Source organism: Lepus europaeus, chromosome 11 (genome assembly GCF_033115175.1).
Source record: "Lepus europaeus isolate LE1 chromosome 11, mLepTim1.pri, whole genome shotgun sequence".
NCBI classification, from domain to species: Eukaryota; Metazoa; Chordata; class Mammalia; order Lagomorpha; family Leporidae; genus Lepus; species Lepus europaeus.
This window is the reverse complement of record NC_084837.1, coordinates 62,434,445-62,456,666: the sequence shown is the minus strand read 5'-3', so window position 1 is coordinate 62,456,666 and position 22,222 is coordinate 62,434,445. Positions and strand designations below refer to the sequence as shown.

The 22,222-nt window shown below is 44.1% G+C and overlaps 1 protein-coding gene across 2 annotated transcripts in view; it reads right to left on the bottom strand.

Annotated features, from left to right (window-relative positions):
• The window catches only part of BUB1B (BUB1 mitotic checkpoint serine/threonine kinase B), a 69,364-nt gene that overhangs the window by 10,364 nt on the left and 36,778 nt on the right, over window positions 1–22,222 (bottom strand). Inside the window, exons 10-18 of one of the 2 annotated variants that reach the window (XM_062205616.1) lie at window positions 14,576–14,688; window positions 13,948–14,063; window positions 11,800–11,849; window positions 11,330–11,405; window positions 11,114–11,219; window positions 5,239–5,513; window positions 1,686–1,816; window positions 1,225–1,365; window positions 831–931 (exon numbers count right to left, since the gene is read on the bottom strand). In XM_062205616.1, coding sequence (XP_062061600.1) covers window positions 831–931; window positions 1,225–1,365; window positions 1,686–1,816; window positions 5,239–5,513; window positions 11,114–11,219; window positions 11,330–11,405; window positions 11,800–11,849; window positions 13,948–14,063; window positions 14,576–14,688 — 1,109 coding nt within the window. The remainder of the gene's footprint in view (window positions 1–830; window positions 932–1,224; window positions 1,366–1,685; window positions 1,817–5,238; window positions 5,514–11,113; window positions 11,220–11,329; window positions 11,406–11,799; window positions 11,850–13,947; window positions 14,064–14,575; window positions 14,689–22,222) is intronic. The other variant, XM_062205617.1, reaches the window with a different exon arrangement.

Sequence of the window (22,222 nt, the reverse complement as noted above, 5' to 3'; positions counted from 1 at the left end):
AGTTTTTAATAAATGTATGTACCATCCCTAAGGAAGCCACTAAAAGATGTGTTTCTTCAAAATATGAAGGATTAAACCAAGAGAGAAGAAAAAATGAGTTCCAAGAAACTACACATCCAATGGAAGAAAAAGGTAATATAAATATCCAGGATGAATGGAAACTTTCAGGTGACACTGAGTGTGGGGCAAGCCTGTATAACTTGTCCAGACTGGAGCAGGCCAGAGAGTTTCATTCAGAAAAGATTTCCTCAAAAAGATAAAACTGAAAAAATACTCAGTATGTTTGGATATATTGTGAGATTTATATAATAGCCTCTCATTTAGAAAATGTCTTCTTATTTTCATCTACTTGAAAGGTACTGTGGCAGAGACAGGGAAAAAAAGAGATCTTCCATCTGCTGGTTCACTCCCCAAGTGCCCACAACAGCCAGGGCAGGGTCAAGCCAAAGCTGGGAGTAAGGACATCTATGTGGGTCGCCCATGTGGGTGGCAGAGACTCAAGCACTTGAGCCATCATCTGCTGCCTCACAGGATGAGCGTGAGCAGGAAGCTGGATGTGAACTGCAGAGCAGCCGAGACTCAAATCAGACACTCCAACGTGGGATGCTGGCATCCCGAGCAGTGGCTCAACGTGCTGTGCCATAATGCATGCTCCCTCTCAGTTTGTTTATCTAATCCTGGCTCATTATTACGATGGACTGCATGACAGCTCACTGACTTTTCTATAAGGAAGCTAATCAACTATTCGAAGATTTGATGGTGCTATGGGGATAGATACTGCTTCAATCTGTATTTACAAATAAATTAAAATTGCAAAGAATCAGTCCCACCTTTATTATGGTTAATTCTGCAGAGTTTCTTGGTGCCACCCAGAATAATTTATAATCTTCACACATTAGGTATTCTTGTTTAATGCAATAATCCTCGTTACCTGTTGAGAAGGGTTTATTCCATTTAAAAATCACCATGAACATAAACAGCCCTCAGCCTTTATCTCCTGGTTTAAGGGCTAAAGGCACTGCTATATTTGCCCATTAGTTGTATTTTAAATACTTTTCAAAATAATGTGCTAACAATTGGAAGAGGGGAAGACATAGTTACTACTCTACTGGGACATGAAATTATCAATATGTCAATTTCTATGCTATTTCTTACAATTGTAGACATTTTATAGTACTAGAGTACAAATAATCTCCAAAAGGACAGACATTCAGTGATACTTACCTAATTCAATTTCTTTCTCTATTTCCAAATTAGGCATTGGTCGATCTTCTATGGAAAACTCTGCAAAAGCACTTAACTCTGGCAGGCATTTTAGTAGTTGGGTACGATACTGTGAACACCAGGGTGACTGTGTAGGATTTTCTGGTAAGGATGGGAGGAGTAGGGGAAGGATAGTTGAAAAAACAACAACAACAAAAAGATCAGCTAAAAAAACTAACACTTAGAGTGGATATTATAACTGAGAGGGGAAAAAGAAAAAACGATTACACAATCAACACTGCTAATCTGACTACAGTCACTGATCTCAGGTCTTTACGAAACTGTGCTCAGTTAGTACTGGATTAGTCTGGATATTTCATAACTTAATGGCAACTTCTCTAGGGAAGAAAAACATCCAGCTCAGTTTGCTGAGGTGAGTAAGCGCTCACGAGGCACGGGGACAGGTGCCTGCGTGATCCTACCTGCATCGTTAGTAAGCTCCAGTTTCTCGGGGATTTGAAGGCACTTGATGGAAGAGGTGCTTGTAACTGAGGCGGAAGATCCAGAGAAGCCAGAGGAGTGCGTGGCTTCACGACTGTCTTCAATAATTGGGCTGAAAGAACCACAGGGGCGTCAGTTCTCATCAAAGCAATGCGGACCCACTCAGCTCTGTTACAACTTTATAAATTTCTAATTCACAAACTTTTTGTTGCACTCTTATTTTTAAAATAAAATTTATCTTAAAATAATTAGTTTTTGTCCAGTTTTTGGATAAGTCTCTCTCTTTTTTATTTTTATTTATTTTTTATTTTTTTTTGACAGGCAGAGTGGACAGTGAGAGAGAGACAGAGAGAAAGGTCTTCCTTTTGCCGTTGGTTCACCCTCCAATGGCCGCCGCGGTAGGCGCGCTGCGGCCAGCGCACCGTGCTGATCCGATGGCAGGAGCCAGGTACTTATCCTGGTCTCCCATGGGGTGCAGGGCCCAAGGACTTGGGCCATCCCTCCACTGCACTCCCTGGCCACAGCAGAGAGCTGGCCTGGAAGAGGGGCAACCGGGACAGGATCGGTGCCCTGACCGGGACTAGAATCCGGTGTGCCGGTGCCGCAAGGCAGAGGATTAGCCTAGTGAGCCGCGGCGCCGGCCTTTTTTTTTTTTTTTTTTTCTTTTCCATTTATTAAACTTTTATTTAATGAATATAAATTTCCAAAGTACAGCTTATGGGTTACAATGGCTTCCCCCCTCCCATAACTTCCCTCCCGCCCGCAACCCTCCCCTTTCCTGCTCCCTCTCCCCTTCCATTCACATCAAGATTCATTTTCAATTCTCTTTATATACAGAAGATCAGTTTAGTATATATTAGGTAAAGATTTCAACAGTTTGCTTTTTTTTTTTTTTTTTTTAAGATTTATGTATTTATTTGAAGGTCAGAGTTAGAGAGAGACAGAGACAGAGAGTGGGATCTTGATTCTGTTGGTTAACTCTCCAAATGGCCACAATAGCCGGGCCTGGACTGATCTGAAGCCAGGAGCCAGGAGTTTTTTCTGGGTCCTCTGTATTGGTGGCAGAGGCCTAAGGACTTAGGCCATTTATGCTGCTTTCCCAGGCAAATTAGCAGGGAGCTGGACAGGAAGTGGAACAGCCAGGACTTGAACCAGAGCCCATATAAGATGCTGACATGGCTTTACCTACTACACCACAACACTGGCTCAGGTCACATATCATTAATATATGCTACCAAATGTGATTAAAATTCTATCAGGGAAAATGTCAGAAGATGCAGTTTCAAAAGTACAACTTGGGGGCCGGCACTGTGGCACAGTGGGTTGACGCCCTGGCCTGAAGTGCTGGTAACCCACATGGGCACCGGTTCAAGACCTGGCTGCTCCACTTCTGATCTAGCTCTCTGCTACTGCCTGGGAAAGCAGTGGAAGATGGCCCAAGTGTTTGAGCACCTGCACCCACATGGGAAACCTGAAAGAAGTTCCTGGCTCCAGGCTTCAGATCGGCCCAGCTCTGGCCATGCAGTCAATTGGGGACGAAAGACCTCTCTCTTTCTGCCTCTCCTCTCTCTGTGTAACTCTGACTTTCAAATAAATAAATAAATCTTAAAAAAAAAAAAAGTACAAGTTGGGGGCCAGCGCCATGCCACAGAAGGTTAAAGCCCCGGCCTGCAGTGCAGGCATCCCATATGGGTGCTGGTTTGAGTCCCGGCTGCTCCACTCCTGATCCAGTTCTCTGCTATGGCCTGGAAAAGCAGTAAAAGATGGTCCAAGTATTTGGGCCCCTGCAAATATGTGGGAGACCCAGAAGCAGCTCATGGCTTCAGATCGGCTCAGCTCTGGCCATTGCAGCCATCTGGGGAGTGAACCAGTAGATGAAGATCTCTCTCTCTCTCACTCTCTCTGTCTCTACCTCTCTCTGTAACTCTTTCAAATAAATAAAAATGAATCTTAAAAAAAAACACAAGTTGGCAGATTAAAAGAATATTCCTAAAACTGGAGTTAGTTTTTTTTAAACTACCTTTAAAAAAAAAAAAAAAGATTTATTCATCCATTTGAAAGGCAGAGTTACAGAGAGGCAGAGGCAGAGGCAGAGAGAGAGAGAGGTCTTCCATCACTGGCTCACTCTCCAGATGGCCACAATAGCCAGAGCTGTGCTGATCTAAAGCCAGGAGTCTGGACTTCTTCTGGGTCTCCCACACTGGCGCAGGGGCCCAAGGACTTGGGCCATCTTCTACTGCCTTCCCAGGCCATAGCAGAGAGCTGGATCAGAAGTAGAGCAGCTGGGACTCAAACCAGCACCCAAATGGGATGCTGGCACTGCGGGCGGCAGCTTTACCCACTATGCCATAGCTCTGGCTCCTAAACTACCTGTCTTCAATACAGAAAGATCACAAGATTTAGTCACTGGCTCTCTCTGCCATTCTCTCATAGCCCTAGTTAATTTCTGCCTCTCTATCAGGAGATAATTTTTCATTAAAATATCTCTAATTTCCTATTTAAATCAAGATCAGCTACTCTACCACTTTTATTTTTATAAAGTTACTTAGTTTTCTTATTGCCTTTTTATTTTTACAAATTTATTCATTATTAAAACAAAAAAAAAAGCAGATAGCGAAAGAGACAGAGAGAGATCTTCCATCTACTGGTTCACTCTCCAAATGTCTGCAACAGCCTGGGCTGGAAAAGGCCAAAGCCAGGATCCTGAAGCTCAATTCAGGCCTCCCCCATGGGTGGCAGGGCCCTGAGTACTTGAAGCATCACCTGCTCTCTCCCAGGATGTGCATTAGTAGGAAGTTGGAATTGGAAGCAGAGTTGGGATTCATACCCAGGCACTCAGACATGGATATGGATGTCCCAAGTAATATCTTAAGCACTGCGCCAAACACCCACTCCTATCTTACCTTAAATCTGTTATTACAGAAAAAAAAATAAGTGACTCCTCTTTCCCAGTCATGTATATTTGGCCGAATTTCCTCAAAGATATTACAAATGGATGCTGTTGGGCATCCACATCCTATAAGGAAATGCCTACGTTTGAATCCAGGCTCTACGTCCAGTTCCTGCTAGTGTGCACCCTGGCAGGCAGCACACAATGGCTCAAACAGTAGGCACCCTGTCACTCATGTGGGAGACCTGTATTGAGATCCAGGCTGCTGCTTTTGGCCTAGCCCGACCTTCGCTGTTGCAGGTATTTGAAGAGTAAGCCAGCATACGGGATCTCTCTCTCTGCTAGTCTGTCTGTGGCTCTTGTTCTCTCTCTCTGCCTTTCAAATAAATAACTTAAAAGAGTTATCATAATCCTTTTGGACCTTGTAGTCTCTTAACCATCAAAAGCCACTTCTGCTAATGCTTGTATCTAAACCAATTACTAAACCCATTGACACATTATGTGAGGCAGCCCTACTCTCACATACAGCACTTAGCCCAGTCGCTGGCACATAGTTAGTATGTGACAACTGACTACTACAATGACAAACACACACAGAATAAGCGCAAACAAGCTGGCTAGTGACACCTGTCCCTGCTGATCACCTGAGCTTCTTGATGCTGAGAGTCTGATTGTAGAGAGTGCCACAGGCAGTGTGCTGGTCCTCAGGGGTCTTCCCGTCTAGATCCTCCTCTTGCAGTAGTGTCTCAGGATCAGAGGGGAGATCCTTCAAGGGCATTATCTCATGAAAGGGAGTGGATGCAAAGCGAGCAGCTCTGGCAAAGTCACAAGTGTCTTCTGGGTTGGGACAAAGAGTTACATTCCTGAAACCTGTGATAATGGCATCCTCACTCAGGGGCTCGATTCCTGTAAATTCATCCTGAGATAAAAATCATGTAAAGTTCAGATAAAACATTTCAACGAACATATGAATGGCCTGTCTCTTTTTAATTTATAGACTCAGGGTACATAAGCAATGCCTCATAATCTATAAAAAAAGACAATTTTAAGAGGCACATAATAGTATTTCTAGGAAAAAGGTTTTGTGTCATGAAGACAACAAACTAAACTTCATCAAAAAATAATCCACAATGATTCTACACACAAGGAAAAATACTGGACAATCATTTTTTCCACCCCAATATAGTTTACCTAAGGAACCGAAGCACTAATACTATCTTTTCTTCTGGTTTTTACTTCGAAAACAGTCTGATAGGGGATGGTGTTGTGCCACAGAGGGTTAAGCTGCTGCCTGCAATTCCAGCATTCTGGCTGCTCTGCTCCCAACCCAGCTTGGGAAAACAGCAGAGGATGGCACAAATGCTTGGGTACCTGCTATATATATGGGAGACCCAGGTAGAGTTCTGGGCTTCTGGCTCTGGCCTGACTCAGTCCCAGCGGTTGTGATCCTTTGGGGGAGTGAACAAGAAGATGGAAGACTGGTTTTTCCTTTCTTGCCCTCTTTCTCTGTAGTTCTGCCTTTCAAATAAATAAATAAATTTTTTAAAAAAGAAAAAATATTATGATGGTCTTCTATATTCCTAGTTTTTTTTTAAAGATTTATTTATTTATTTGAAAGCCAGAGTTACACAGAGAGAGAAGGAGAGGCAGAGAAAGAGAGAGGTCTTCCATCTGCTGGTTCATTCCCCAACTGGCCACAATGGCCGTAGCTGCGCCGATCCAAAGCCAGGAGCCAGGAGCTTCTTCTGGGTCTCCCACATAGGTGCAGGGGCCCAAGGACTTGGGCCATCTTCTACTGCTTTCCCAGGCGATAGCAGAGAGCTGGATCAGAAGTGGAGCAGCCAGGACTGGAACCAGTGCCAATATGGGATGCTGGCACTAGAGGTGGCGGCCCTACCCACTACGCCACAGCACTGGCTCCAGTCCTCCTAGTTTTTAAGTATTCTTCCTCTATGCTGCTTAATGTTACTTAATTTTATTTTTTAAAGTTTATTCATTATTATGGTAGAAAATATAAATCATAAAGAAAAAAATCATTTGAGATACTATTACCCAACCTAACACTGTTGCTGGACATTTAAAACATGCCTTGGTCTTAAAAGTAATATACATACATGGTTTTAAAGTCAACCAGTTTAAAAGGCTATACAATGAAAGGTCTCTCTCCTACATACCTCCCAGCTCCAACTTATTCTGACCTCCCAGAGACAACAGCTGTCATCATATATATCTAGGAGAATGTATGTAAAGCATATTCTACGCATTTAAAAAGGAGTTCTACGCCGGCGCCGTGGCTCAACAGGCTAATCCTCCGCCTTGCGGCGCCGGCACACCGGGTTCTAGTCCCGGTCGGGGCGCGGGATTCTGTCCCGGTTGCCCCTCTTCCAGGCCAGCTCTCTGCTATGGCCCGGGAAGGCAGTGGAGGATGGCCCAAGTGCTTGGGCCTTGCACCCACATGGGAGACCAGGAGAAGCACCTGGCTCCTGGCTTCGGATCAGCACGATGCGCTGGCCGCAGCGGCCGTTTGAGGGTGAACCAACGGAAAAGACCTTTCTCTCTGTCTCTCTCTCTCACTATCCACTCTGCCTGTCAAAAATAAAATAAAATAAAAATAAAAAGGAGTTCTAAAATAAATGAAATTATGGTAATGTATATATCTGCAGTATAAAAAAATGCATATTTCATTTAACCATCATGGATATAGATATTCATTTTATTTTATTTTATTTTTTTTTTGGGGGGTGGGAGGGAGGATCTTTTTTTTTTTTCTTTCTTTTTTTTCTTTCTTTTTTTTTTTTTTTTTTTTAATTTTTGACTGGCAGAGTGGACAGTGAGAGAGAGAGAGACAGAGAGAAAGGTCATCCTTTGCCGTTGGTTCACCCTCTAATGGCTGCCGCGGTAGCGCGCTGCGGCTGGCACACCGCACTGTTCCGATGGCAGGAGCCAGGTGCTTCTCCTGGTCTCCCATGGGGTGCAGAGCCCAAACACTTGGGCCATCCTCCACTGCACTCCCTGGCCACAGCAGAGAGCTGGCCTGGAAGAGGGGCAACCGGGACAGGATTGGTGCCCCGACCGGGACTAGAACCCGGTGTGCCGGCGCCGCAAGGCGGAGGATTAGCCTGTTGAGCCACGGCGCCGGCCTAGATATTCATTTTAAATCATTACCATTTTGACATATAATTTGAATTTCTGACTCAGTAAGTAGAGGTGGTAGGTACATCTAGAAGAAACAAATGTAGCTAAACAAAAATAAGATTAAAGTATCTATAGTTAAATATGTATTCTATGCAACTACTACTTAAGGCCCTGTTGGTTTAGATATTTTAAATTAACTTTCAGGGGATAAAAATTCTGGTAATTACCTATTAACCAAATTCAACTGAAAGGTTTTAGGACAAAAAAACTAGATCAAGACTGCCCCAGAAAAAAAAAAAAAAGACTGTCCCTGAACAGCTGAACCTAGAACCACAGTGTGTAAATCCAGTCTTCCCAAGGTTTATGTTTGCTGGTGTATTCTCCAGAACAGAACATAATTAATTACTCTTTTATATCATTGTACTTTCATAGTAGCCAGGTATTAACGGTCTCAGAGTTACCTGGGAAAGTATTTAAAACAAACAAATGTGCAGTAGTTTGGCCCAGAGGTCCAGCCACTGGTGAGTATGACCATGTTCCCTGCTGGAGTACCTGGATGTAAGTCCAGGTTCTAGCTCCTGACTCTGGTTTCTTATTAATGCAGACCCTGGGATGCAGCAATAATAGCTCAAGTGATTGAGTCTCACCCATGTGGGAGACCTGGGCTGAGTTCCTCGTTCCCAGCTGTAGCCCAGCCCAGACCATGGCAGGCATCTGGGGAGTAAACTAGCAGGTGGGAACTCTCTCAAAAATGATTAACAATAAAACCATAACCAAAAACTGCCAAACTCTTAGACTTCTTTCCTATAAATTCTAATTATCTATAGCTGAACTGGAGCCTTGAGCACCCTCTATCAAAAATGTTTCCTGGATTCTTCTGGGTCATAGGGAATATTCTACATTTGATCTGCATAGAAACTGCATGGATATTTACATGTGTAAAACTCCATCTAAATGAACAATTAGGGCCAGTGCTGCAGCACAACAGGTTAAGCTGCTGTCTGCTCCACTTCTGATCCAGCTCCCTGCTAATGTGCCTGGGAACGTAGAGAAAGATGGCTCAAGTCCTTGGGCCCATGCAACCACGTGGGAGATCTGCAAGAAACTAATGAATGGCTCCTGGCTTTGGCCCAACCCAGCCCCAGTCATTGTGGCCATTTGGGGACTGAATTAGTGGATGAAAAACCTCTACACCTCCCCCTCCCCCTCCCTCCCTCCCTCTAGTAACTCTGCCTTTCAAATAAGTAAATCTTAAATAAATGGACAATATATATTTGTAAATATTTATTTATTTGAAAGGCAGAGAGGGAAAGATATGAGAGCACACTTCCATCTGCTGGTTCACTTAATTTCCCACAAGGACCTGCCAGGACAGAAGCTATGAGCCAGGGGTGGCAGGAGCCCAATTATTTGAGCCATCACTCCTGCCTGCCAATGTCTGCATTAGCAGGAAGGTGGAGGCAGGAGCCACAGCTGGGTTTTTTTTTTGTTTTTTTTTTAAGATTTATTTATTTACTTGAAAATCAGAGTTAAATAGAGAGAGAAGGAGAGGCAGAGAGAGAGAGTTCCTCCATCCACTGGTTCACTCCCCAGAAAGCCGCAATGGCCAGAGCTGCGCCAATCCGAAGCCAGGAGCCAGGAGCCTCCTCCGGGTCTCTAGGCCCAAGGGCCCAAGCCATAGTCCACTGCCTTCCCAGGCCATAGCAGAGGGCTGGATCAGAAGTGGAGCAGCCAGGACCTGAACCAGTGCCCATATGGGATGCTGGCACTGCAGACGGCAGCCTCACCTGCTACGCCACAGTGCCAGCCCCACAGCTGGGTATTGAACCCAGGTACTCCGATGTGGGACTCACAGGTGTCTTAACTGCTAGGCTAAACACCCACAAAAAAATTTGCCCTTTTAAAATATACATTTTAGGGCTGGTGCTGTGGCGCAGTGGGTTAAAGCCCTGGCCTGAAGCGCCGGTATCCCATATGAGCGCCGGTTCTAGTTCTGGCTGCTCCTCTTCCCATCCAGCTCTCTGCTATGGTCTGGGAAAGCAGTAGAAGATGGCCCAAATCCTTGGGCCCCTGCAACCACATGGGAGACCCGGAAGAAGCTCCTGACTCCTGGCTTCGGATCGGCACAGCTCCAGCCGTTGCAGCCATCTGAGGAGTGAACCAGCGCATGGAAGACCTCACTGACTTTACCTCTCTCTGTAACTCTGTCTTTCAAAATAAAAAATAATAATAATAAAAAAAGCTCCCTCTAAAAAAAAATATATATATATATATATACACATTTTAGTGGTTTTTGGTATATACACAAGGTTGTACAATCATCACCACTATCCGACTCCTAAAAGAAACTCCATATCTAATAGCAGTCACTTTCCATCACCCTCTCCCTACTCCCCTGAAAATTCCCAATCTACTTTGGTCTAGCCTGCACACTTCATGTAAATGGAATCAGGTTCCATTATGCACCTGGCATAATGTTTTCAAGGTTCACCCATGATGTGACTTGTTTTAGTGCTTCATTCCCTTCTTCTAAGTAACATTCCACTAAATGGATATAAGTTTATCCATTCATCAGCTGATGGACATTTGGGTTGTTTCCAATGCAGGAAAAATGTGCTAAGAACATCTGTGTCCAGGGTTTTTGTGAGCAGTTTTAATTCTTTTGGGTATATATCCATGAGGGGAATTGATGAGTCATGTAGTAACTCACTGTATAACATTTTGAGGAACTGCCAAAACTGTTTTCCAAGCAATTGTACCATTTTACATTCCCACCAGCAATGTATAAAGGTTCTAATTTCTCTATACCTTCATCAACACTTGTTATTGTCTGTCTTTTGGATTACACCATCCTAATGGGCATGAAGTGGTATTTCACTGTGGTTTTGATTTGCATTTCCCTGGTGACTAATGATACTAGGTATCTTTTCATGTGCTAAGGTCAAGCCAATGGTTTTAATTTTAACCCTAAGATGTAACAATTAATTTAATTTTAACCCTAAGATGTAACCCTGAGATGTAAACAAAACAAGCTGGGGCCAGTGGTGTGGAGCCATGGGTTAAGCTGCAGCCTGTGACATCAGCATCCCATCAGAGCACCAGCTGGAGTCCTGGCTGCTTCACTTCTGATCCAGTTTCCTACTAATGCACCTAAGAAAGCAGAGGAAGATGGTCCAAGTGCTTGGGCCCCTGCCACTCATGTGGGAGACCCAGAAAGAATTTTGGGCTCATGGTTTCAGCCTAATCCAATCTGTTGTAGACATTAGGCGAGTGAACCAAAGTATAGAAGCTCTAATTTTCCCTTTCAAATAAATAAAATAAATCTTAAAAAAATAAAACAATCCACTAGCCCATTGATATTAACTTAGGGATACAGCTCCTTACACAAACATCTGGAGATACATCTTCATTTGAGGTGATGCTTTCTGAAGTTTTGAGAATTGCAAGGGGTCTTCGTTGGGCTAAAACTCTTGGGGGATCTGCACAAGGACTGAAAAAAAAAAAAAACACTCCATTTTACCATTGTTCTGTTAACAAAGACAACAGTAATCACCTAATTCATCCTCATTTATAATATAAGACATTTTTTAAAAAGCAAACCTTTTATCCTTTTTTTCTGAAAGAAGAAACTCATCAAAAATGGAGAATGGTGTACTGGAATCTACAGAAAGAGAGACTACATATAAATGGAGACAAGCAAATGTTTTATTATTCAAGACAACTAAATAAATTACATAATATTTTGTGTTGCTTGATAGCAGAAAAGGCAATTTTTTTAAATACTGAAAAACATCAAACATAAAGTAGAAATCACATAATTATGTAACAAAAGATACAAACATGGATGCTGTTATTTCACTTACATCTCCCAGCAAATCTAACCCAAAAGTTTATCCTATCTCAAATCATGTACTTATTCCAAATTCCATTATTTAAAGATATGATAAAATCCTAGAGCCCTCTCTGCCATTTTCAACCTCTTTGCTATAGTTAAGAAGAAAACCTGCCATTAGTCACATTATACATTTGTTATCAGGAAGTTTGTCATAAGGCTGTCAAATAAAACTCACCTTTAGCATGAGGCTGTTCCTGCCAAATGTTTTCTGCAAGTGAAGTTTGCCTGTAAAGAAAACATGGTATTGAGTCAGTAGATGGAAGCTCGCTCGCTCGCTCGCTCACTCTCTCTCTCTCTGCCTCTCTGTTGGCTCTGCCTTGCAAATAAATAAACAAACCTTAAAATAAGAAGGAGTGGGGCCAATGTTGTAGTGCAGTAAGTTAAGCCATTATCTGTGATGCCAACCTCCCAGCATCCCATATAAGCTAGGGTTCAAGTCCTGGCCGCTCCACTTCCAATCCAGTTCCCTGGTAATGTGACAGGGAATGTAGAACATGACCTGAGTGCTTTGGTCCCTGCCACTCATGGTTGGAGTTCCAATTTCCTGGTTTCAGCCCGACCCAGCTCTAGCTACTGCAGTCATTTCGGGGAGTAAACCAGTGAATGGAACTTTTTCTTTCTGTCTCCTTCTCTCTTTCTCTGTAACTCTGCCTTTCAAGTAAATAAATCTTTTAAAAAAGAGAAATATAAAAGTCATCTCCTGGTAGGAATGGGTCCCTTTATTCTAGGTCTCCCACAAGGGTACAGGGGCCCAAGCACTTGGGCTATCTTTTACTGTTTCCTAGGCCATAGTAGAGAGCTGGATCGAAAGAAGAGCAGCCGATGCTGTAGCATAGTGGGTAAAGCTGCTGCCTGCAGTGCTGGCATCCCATATGGGCGCCAGTTCAAGTCCCGGCTGCTCCACTTCCCACCCAGCTCTCTGCTTTGGCTGGGAAAGCAGTAAATGGGAGACCTGGAAAAACCTCCTGGCTCCTGGCTTCAGATTGGCACAGCTCTGGTCTCTGCGGTCAATTGGGTAGTGAACTAGCAAATGGAAGACTTCTCTGTCTCTGCCTCTCTGTAACTCTCTGTCTTTCAAATAAATCTTTTGGGACAGTGCTGAGGCGTAGCAGGTTAACGCCATGGCCTGCAGTGCCAGCACCCCACATGGGCGCCGATTCGAGACCTGGCTGCTTCACTTCTGATCCAGCTCTCTGCTATGGCCTGAGAAAGCAGAAGATGGCCCAAATCCTTGGGCCCCTGCATGCACATGGGAGACCTGGAAGATCCCAGCTCCTGACCGGCGCAGCTCCGGCCATTGCAGACAATTGGGGAGTGAACCATCGGGACGGAAGACCTCTTTCTCTCTCTCTCTCTCTCTCTCTCTGCCTCTCCTTCTCTCTCTGTGTAACTCTGACTTTCAAATAAATAAATAAATATTTTTTAAATTTAGTAAATATAAATTTCCAAAGTATAGTTTATGGATTACAATGGCTTTCCCCTCCCCCCAAAATTAATAATTCTTTAAAAAAAAAAAAAAAAAAGAGGAGCAGCAGGGACAACGAAGTATCACCCATAGGAGATGCTCGTGCTGCAGGCAGAGGCTTAGCCTACTATGCCACAGAGCCAGACCCGAAATGGGTCATTTATTTCTTAAAATATTATTTATATCTGTTTCTATTAGAAACATGTTTTTTTCGGGCCGGCGCTGTGGCTTAACAGGCTAATCCTTTGCCTTGCGGCGCCGGTACACCGGGTTCTAGTCCCGGTCGGGGCACCGGATTCTGTCCCGGTTGCCCCTCTTCCAGGCCAGCTCTCTGCTATGGCCCGGGAAGGCAGTGGAGGATGGCCCAAATGCTTGGGCCCTGCACCCGCATGGGAGACCAGGAGAAGCGCCTGGCTCCTGGCTTCGGATCAGCACGATGCGCCGGCCGCGGTGGCCATTGGAGGGTGAACCAACGGCAAAAAGGAAGACCTTTCTCTCTGTCTCTCTCTCTCTCACTATCCACTCTGCCTGTCAAAAATAAATAAATAAATAACAACAACAACAACAAAAAACTATTAAAAAAAAAAAAAAAGAAACATGTTTTTTTCCATGGGAAAAAGTTAGCATTGTGTCCTACCTTATCAGCATCAATGCTTTCGTTGTGATAGACTTAAAAAAATGTCTCAATAAAGCAAATAGAAGCAAAACAAAACAAAAAAAGAGAAGAAAAAGCAAACATCTATCAATCAATCATGTCTCAATGCTGTAAGTGAAGTCTCCTTCACATTACCTGAGAGACAGAGGCTGGTTCTAAATGCTCTGCCAAAGGCCCTGCCCCTTCCACCAGTGTGGTCTTACCTGACACAAGAGTTTCCTGGACAAACAGATCTGGGGAGAGCCGTTCCTTGTGTTTCCTGAGACTCGGAAGCAATTAGTGGCTTAGCTGTCTCTGTTGTAGGCGCCTTCTCTTCTTGCTGTTTGTGTTAAATAAACAAAATCAGTGTCTCTCTCATGCAGAAAATGCTACCTATTTTTTAAGTTCTAGCTCCAATATTAGCTTTACTGTACTCTTCTAGATATCCACTAACCATAAAACATCTGTTCTTGCAAGGACCACAAAAGTCTAACAATTATGTTCCTAGACTGAGCTAGTACTGTTGTACTCAGCTAAGCAGGGCCAAGCAGACACTGAATTTCTTTAGTTAACTCCATTTTAATGGAACATGACTAGAATAAAAAGCTAAAGTTAGAATTAACAAAACAATGTTTTAGCATGTAATTAAGACATCAATATGTTGCATCACTAACTTCACATGCCATAGATTCCATTTGAAGTCACCTTTTAAATTACTTTCCTGCTCAACTTTGCTGCTACTAATAGCTAAGAAACTACCAGAAACTCTGAACAGAGGCTGCGAGGACTTTTATACTGTGAAAATTTGTTTCAGTGAGTGTTAGTTTCATATAGCAAAAAAGGAAAAATTACCTGATCACCTGCTCTTTCTTGTTGAGTAGTCTGGATTTCTTTTAGCTTCTTTTCCATCTCTTCGATCTGTTTCTGCATCTCTGCTCTTTTTTCTGCACTGGTCAAGAGCTCAGCTAGAAACAATTTAGTCAGCTGAGGTGTTAAGCCTCATAGCAGTTTATTCTGACCAAAACTGTCTTTGGGCTCACGCCCCTAACCTACATGTTAATAATATGGATGAAAAAGATTTAAGTGCAGCAGGGTCCTCTTGAGGTCTAGGCCTCTACTCTTCTCTTTATTTAGCCATAAGAAACACAATACAAACCATGTGCCAAGCAAACTCTGAGCACTCAAGTTTCGGTAGTGCATAAAGTAAGTCCTCGGGCATGTGATGCCACCATACACATTTGAGGGAAACAACATACACACAAATTAACAAGCAAATCAGTATTAAGAGAAAATCAAATGTTAGAATGTGTGACACAGGGTGGGGAACAACAGGCCTGTGGGCCCTATAACATGTGTGAAATCATTTGGTCTGGTCCTGCCAAGACAACTGCAGGCAAGACTCAGAATTCTACACATCTATAGTAGGCTGACTTTTAGTTGATAATTTTTGTATGGCCCATGAATGATGTTATAAAAATCTAAATGGCATTTGGCAGAAAAAAGGTTCCCCATTGCTGGAATGGATGGAAGTCAGTGGCTACTTAAGACCAGTAATCAGGGAAGATCATTCTGATACATGGACTTTATAAAGCTATAACCTGAATGACAAGGGGTTAGTCATACAAAGATCTGGGCAGATTCTAGGCCAATGGACTAGCTGGCACAAAGCCTTAACACCCAAATTGAGATCACTGTGTTTGAGAATCTGAAAGAAGGCCATCAGAATGGCTGCAGCACAGTGAAAGGGAAAACATTAACAGGTAGGGTTGGGGAGGTAGTCAGAGGTTAAGTCATATGGAGTTTTGAAGGTTAAAGAATGCATCCTACATTCTAAGATTTTTTTTTTTTTTATTTGAAAGGAAGAGAGAGAGAAACAGAGACAAGACAGAGAGAGATCTTCCATCTGGCAGTTCACTCCCCAAATGCCCACAATAGTCAGGGCTGGGTCACCCAAAGATAGATACTGAGCTATCATCTGCTGTCTCCTAGTAAGGTGTGCATTACTAGGAAGCTGGAATCAGAAGCAGAACTGGGACTTGAACCTGGGCATTCTAATATGAGATGCAAGTGTCTCAGGTAGTGTCTTCACTGCTATGCCAAATTCCTGTCCCATGGCTATAAACAAAACAGACTGCAGCAGAGCAAGAATGAGGCCGAAGGTTAGTTACAGTAGTCCCAGCTAAAAAGACTATTTTGGATTAAGATTCTATTGGGTGTTTTTGTCCATTCAGGTTGCTATAACAAAACATCCTTACTGGGGTGGTTTATAAAAAGCAGAGGCCAGAAAGTCCTCATCAAAGTGCTGACACATTTGATGTCTGTAGAGGGCCCACTTTCTGGCTTGTCATAGACGGCAACTCCTCACTATGCCCTCACGGTGGAAGGGACCAGGGTCTCTTTGGGCCTCTTTTACAAGGGCACTAATCCCATTTGTGTGGATTCTGCATCCATGACCTAATCACCCCCAAAGTTTCCATTCACTAACACCATTATCTTGAGAATTAGGATTTCAACACATGAATTTGGGAGGTGAGAAGACACAAACAGTGGCAATAGAGATAAAAGGAAGATTTGGGAAATATTTGTTATAGACTTGATAAGCTTATTCATTGGGTGATAATGATGGAAAAGCGATTAGGTGCCAGTGCTGTGGTGTAGCAGGTTAAGCTGTCATCTTCAGTGCCAACATCCCATATAGGTGCTAGTTCTAGTCCCGACTGCTCCACTTCTGATGCAGCTCCCTGCTAACATGCCTAGGAAAACAGCGGAGGGCAACTCAAGTGTTTGGGCCTCTGCACCCACGTGGAAGACCCGGATGAAGCTCTTGGCTCCGGCATGGCCCAGCCCTGCTCCTTATGGCCATTTGGTGGGTGAACCAGTGGATGGACGATCTCTCCTCTCTCTCTCTCCCTCTCTTGATGTAACTATTTCAAATAAATATTAAGAGAGAGAGAGAGGATCAAAGTTGATCTGGATACTTTTTGTCTTGACTACTTGGGTGTACGGTGATGCCTCTTACTGAGATGCAGAAGCCTGGGGTGTGGTGTGTGGCAAAATCAGTAATTCTATCTTGGCTATGTTGAGCTTAAAATGTCTGTTCGCATAGATGAATAAGACTACACAGGACTCTGGAGTTCAGATGAAATGTCAGGAATGGGAGGATAAACCTGAGAGGCTATGGCTGGGAAACAGTATTTAGTCCATGACCTAGGGAAAGCTGTGGGAAGAGAAGATAACTGGGATCTTCAGCACTCTGTCCTGGGCCTCAGAAAGAGGCCTCGGATGAACAGAACAGCAGTGAAGGAAAGTGAGAGGGAACGTGCACCAAGGAAAAAGCCAAGACAAAGACCACAGCCAAGAAACAGCCACTAGATTTGGCCACAAGGTTTCTGACGACCATGACCAGAGCTGTTTCGCTAGAACAAGAAGGCATGCTTGAGGAAATTATGGGGAGTAGAGGTCACAGTTCTTAGGAAATTTTGCTAAGGAGGGAAATAGAAAAATGAGTTAATGATTAGAGAAGAATTTTTTTTTTTTTTGGACCTGCAGAGTGGACAGTGAGAGAGAGAGAGAGAGAGAAAGGTCTTCCTTTTTGCCGTTGGTTCACCCTCCAATGGCCAGCGCGGCCGGCGTGCTGCAGCCGGCGCACCGCACTGATCCGAAGCCAGGAGCCAGGTGCAGGGTGTGGGTGCAGGGCCCAAGCACTTGGGCCATCCTCCACTGCACTCCCTGGCCACAGCAGAGAGCTGGCCTGGAAGAGGGGCAACCGGGACAGAATCCGGCGCCCCGACCGGGACTAGAACCCAGTGCACTGGCGCCGCAAGGCGGAGGATTAGCCTGTTGAGCCACAGCGCTGGCCAAGAAGAATTTTTTTTTTAAAGATTTATTTATTTTTATTTGAAAGTCAGAGTTACACAGAGAGAAGGAAAGGCAGAGAGAGAGAGAAAGAGAGAGAGGTCTTCCATCCGCTGGTTCACTCCCCAATTGGCCACAATGGCCGGAGCTGGGCCGATCCGAAGCCAGGAGCCAGGAGCCTCTTCCAGGTTTCCCACGTGGGTACAGGGGCCCAAGGACTTGGGCCATCTTCTACTGCTTTCCCGGGTCATAGCAGAGAGCCGGCTCAGAAGTAGAGCTGCCAGGACTCAAACCAATGCCCAAATGAGAACTAGCACTGCAGGGGGTGCCTTCACCTGCTACGCCATAGCGCCAGCCCCAGAGAGGAATATTGAGATAGCAGAGGGTTCTTTTTTTTTTGTGGGAATATATTTTATGATGAGAACAGTTTAGTAGAAAGGGAAAAAGGAGAGAGGCAGGAAAAAAGCTGTAAGGACCAAATCCTTGAGGTGAGTAAGGATGAGCTCTAAAAGCCAGAGAAATCTTAACAATTTGAACAGAAATACTGTACGGTTAAGTGTATGAGTACAAACTGCAGGTAAGGTAGATTTGGTGGTGATAAAGTGGTGTTACCATTAGATTGCTTCTATTTTCTCAATGAAATATGAAGCAAGCTAGATCAAACTGAGAAGATTTAAAAATAGAAAAGAAAATTAGTTGTTTTAGCAGAGGGAAAAAACTGATCTACCAGGGAAGTATGATAAGATTGTTAGGTAGGGATTTCTACAGTGGTACAGTCACGAAATGACAGTCAATAGACTATGGGAGGCGGTGATGGGTAAGGTAAAGGAAGAGATTATAGGAAGTCAAGCAGTTGAGAAGCTAAGGATGACATAGGCATAGGAAAAAAAGATACGTGGGCTGGCATTGTGGCACAGTACCTGCAATGCTGGCATTCCATATCAGTGTGCTGGTTCTAGTCCTGACTGCTCCACTTCCAATCCAGTTTCCTGCTAATGTGCCTGGGAAGGCAGCAGAAGACAGCCCCAAGTACTTGGACCCCTGCCACCCATGTGGAAAACCCAGATGGAGCTCCTAGCTTCAGCACGGCCCAGCCCTGACCATTATGGCCATTTGGGGAGTGAGCCAGCAGATGAAAGACCTCTTTTCTTCTGTCTCTTCTCTTTCTCTGTCACTCTCCCTTTCAAATAAATAAAGCTTTAAAGAAAAGAAAATTAGCAAGCCAGGTGCTCAATCAATTGAATGAAAGGGAGAGACTGAAACGTCTGAGATGAGAATTGCTAGGGAAGACTCAGAAAACACAGAAAAACTGAAGGATATAACTCTGAAAGAAGCCAGAGTTTTCGAAGGAATGGGAAGAAAATGGTTTGGGATCAGCAACAAGAACAACCATCTTGTCAACTTAGATTTTGGCTTCTTCTTTCCTTGTATCCCTCTTTGAAGCCAGGTTTCAATAATTGTAAAGAATCCATATTTAGAGGCAGGCATTGTGGTATAGCAGGTTAAGCTACTGCTTGTGAAACCCGTATCAGAGCACTGGTTCACATCCTGGTTGCTCTATTTCCAATCCAGCTCCCTGCTACTGCACCTGGGAGGCAGCAGGTGACAGCTCAAGTACTTGGGTCTCTGCCATGTACATGGGAGATCCAAATAGAGTTCCTGGCTCCTGGCTTCAACCTGGCCCAGATGTGACTGTTGCAGCCATTTGGGGAGTTTACCAGTGGATAGAAGCTCTCTCCCCTTCTCTGTAACTTTGACTTTCAAATAAATAAATAAAAACCATGTTTACAGGTTTGAGGACTTATAAGGGTACAAACCATACACAGATGGAAATTGTAAGTTCAGAAACTGGATTCAGAGACCAGGTCAGGAAACCCTCAGAGGTCAATACTCCTTTTTAGCTATTTAGATCCCACCAAAACCTAACATGGGTCATTTTCTGGCCAGCTGAGGATAAAATGTACTTTAACCTTACTTCTGTATTCTCACTGTAAGCTAGGATTTTCCCTTAAGTAAACAACTTTCACTTTAGACACCTCATTCTTTTTCTAGCTCATATTTAACTCTCCTGACCTCATTTCTTTGTTGGGGTAAATTTCATTTTTTTTAATACAAGCATTTTTGAAAGTTTTTATTAATTTATTTTTATTACTACTTATTTCACAGGCAGAGAGACATCTCCTATTTGCTCGTACACATCCCAAAAGTGGAGGCTGAGGCAGGCTGAAGTTAAGGCTGAAGTTAAGACATAAGAACTTGGGCCGGCGCCGCGGCTCAATAGGCTAATCCTCCGCCTTGCGGCGCCGGCACACCGGGTTCTAGTCCTGGTCGGGGCGCTGGATTCTATCCTGGTTGCCCCTCTTCCAGGCCAGCTCGCTGCTGTGGCCACGGAGTGCAGTGGAGGATGGCCCAAATGCTTGGGCCCCTCACCCGCATGGGAGACCAGGAGAAGCACCTGGCTCCTGCCTTCGGATCAGCACAGTGTGCTGGCCGTAGCGCGGCGGCCATTGGAGGGTGAACCAACAGAAAAGGAAGACTTTTCTCTGTCTCTCTCTCTCTCACTGTCCACTCTGCCTGTCAAAAAAAAAAAAAAAAAGACTCAAGAACTCAACCTGAGTTTCCCACTTGGGTGGCAGGGACCCAACTACCTGAGTTATCACCTGCTGCTTCCCAGGAGGTACGTAATCAGGAGCTGGCATGGAGAGCAGGGCAGGAACTTGAACCCAGGCACTCCATACAGGTTCCGGGGTGTGTGTGGGGGGGTGGGGGGGTCTCAAGTTGAAACTTAACCTTTGCCAAATACCTGCCCCGGTACCTATTTTTTAAAAACTTTTGCTTTGCAGAAATCCCTCTCTCCTAGCCTAGACACCTAAGTTCTGTCTTTCAATATATTATTTGAACCCTGAACACTTCTGTCAATCTTGGAAGGCACTACTTGACGTAATAAATGAAGGCATTCCAAATTTACTAGCAATCTGTTTTACAAAAGTTGAGAGCTGAGCTATAATAGCAGGTTATTCTGGATATTCATATGCAAAGAAACATTACTTTCTTCTTTCCTGATACACATCTCAGTGAAAATCTCTAAATGGATTAAATATCTCTAGATCCTCTCCCAACTCTTCTCCTATGCCGTCTTTGCTCCCCACCTTCTAATGCCTGACGTCCCGAGTGCCATACTTCCTACTTCTTAGCCTACTCACCTTCCTCCAAGTACTCTAGCCTCCAGAATCAGAACTGCTTTCCATTTCCCAATTTACTGCAAAGCATCCCTTAATTAATTAATTTTTAAAATTTTATTTGAAAATCAGAGTTACACACAGAGAGAAAGAGGCACAGAGAGAGAGAGAGAGGTCTTCCATTCTGCTGGTTCACTCTACAAATGACCACAATGGCCAGAGCTGAGCTGATTTGAAGCCAGGCGCCAGGAGCTTCTTCCAGGTCTCCCATGCGGGTGCAGGGGCCCAAAAACTTGGGCCATCTTCCACTGCTTTCTCAGACCATAGCAGAGAGCTGGATGAGAAGAGAAACAGCCGGGACTCGAACCAGTGCCCATATGGGATGCCGGTGCTGCAGGCTGGGACTTTAACCTTCTTCGTCACAGTACCGGCCCCAAGCATCCCTTAATTTAGAAATAAGATATTGTCTTTAGGGTGGGCATCTGTCACAGCAGTTAAGATGCCACTTGGGATACCCACATCCCACATGGGAATGCCTGCGTTTGAGTCCTGGTTCTGCTTCTGCTTCTGGCTTTCTGCTAACTGGTATACCCTGGGAGGCAGTAGGTGATGGATCAAGTATTGGGCCCCTGCCACCCACATGGAGGACCCAGACTGAATTCCAAAATCCTGGCTTTGGCCTGTTCCAGTCCTGGTTGTTGTGAGCATCTGGTGAACAAACAAGCAGATGAAAGATATGTCTGTCACTGTTTCTCAAGCAAACAAACCAAAAATATGAATAAAAAGATAATGTCCTAATGTCTTTAAGAAAACAATAAAAATGGGGTCAGCATTGTGGTACAGTGGGTTAAGCCATCGCCTGCAACTCTGGCATCCCATTTAAGTCTGGCTGCTCCATTTCTGATTCAGCTCCCTGCTAATGCACCTGGGAAAGCAGCAGAAGATGGTCCAAGTGCTTGGGCCCCTGCACCTACATGGGAGACCCAGATGGAGTTCCAGTCTCCTGGCTTTGGCCTGGCCCAGTTCCAGCCATTGTGGTCATTTAGGGAGTGAATCAATGGATCTATCTCTCTATCTCCCTTTCTCCCTGTAACTCTGTCTTTCAAATAAATAAGATAAATTAGAAAAAAAAAAATTTTAAATAATTAAGTGACTGAGGTGTGACCAAGTATGTTAATCCATGTTAAGTCCTTGGAGGAATTTTAGACATAGTATCAAAGGTAAAGTGAAACAGGCAACATTAGGAAAAGAAATGAAGGGAAGGCATGTTATACACACACATGCCAGTTGGGTGTCACAGCTGTGATTATTATTTTAGGGAAAATGAATTTATTCCTATAGTTCAGAACTTTTCTTTCACTCCTGAACATGGACTGAGTCTCTTTCCCCTTGAGTTTTTGAGGAAGCAGCAATCAGGGTTCAGCTTATATACGGAGAGACATAGGACAGTCACAGAAACACCACA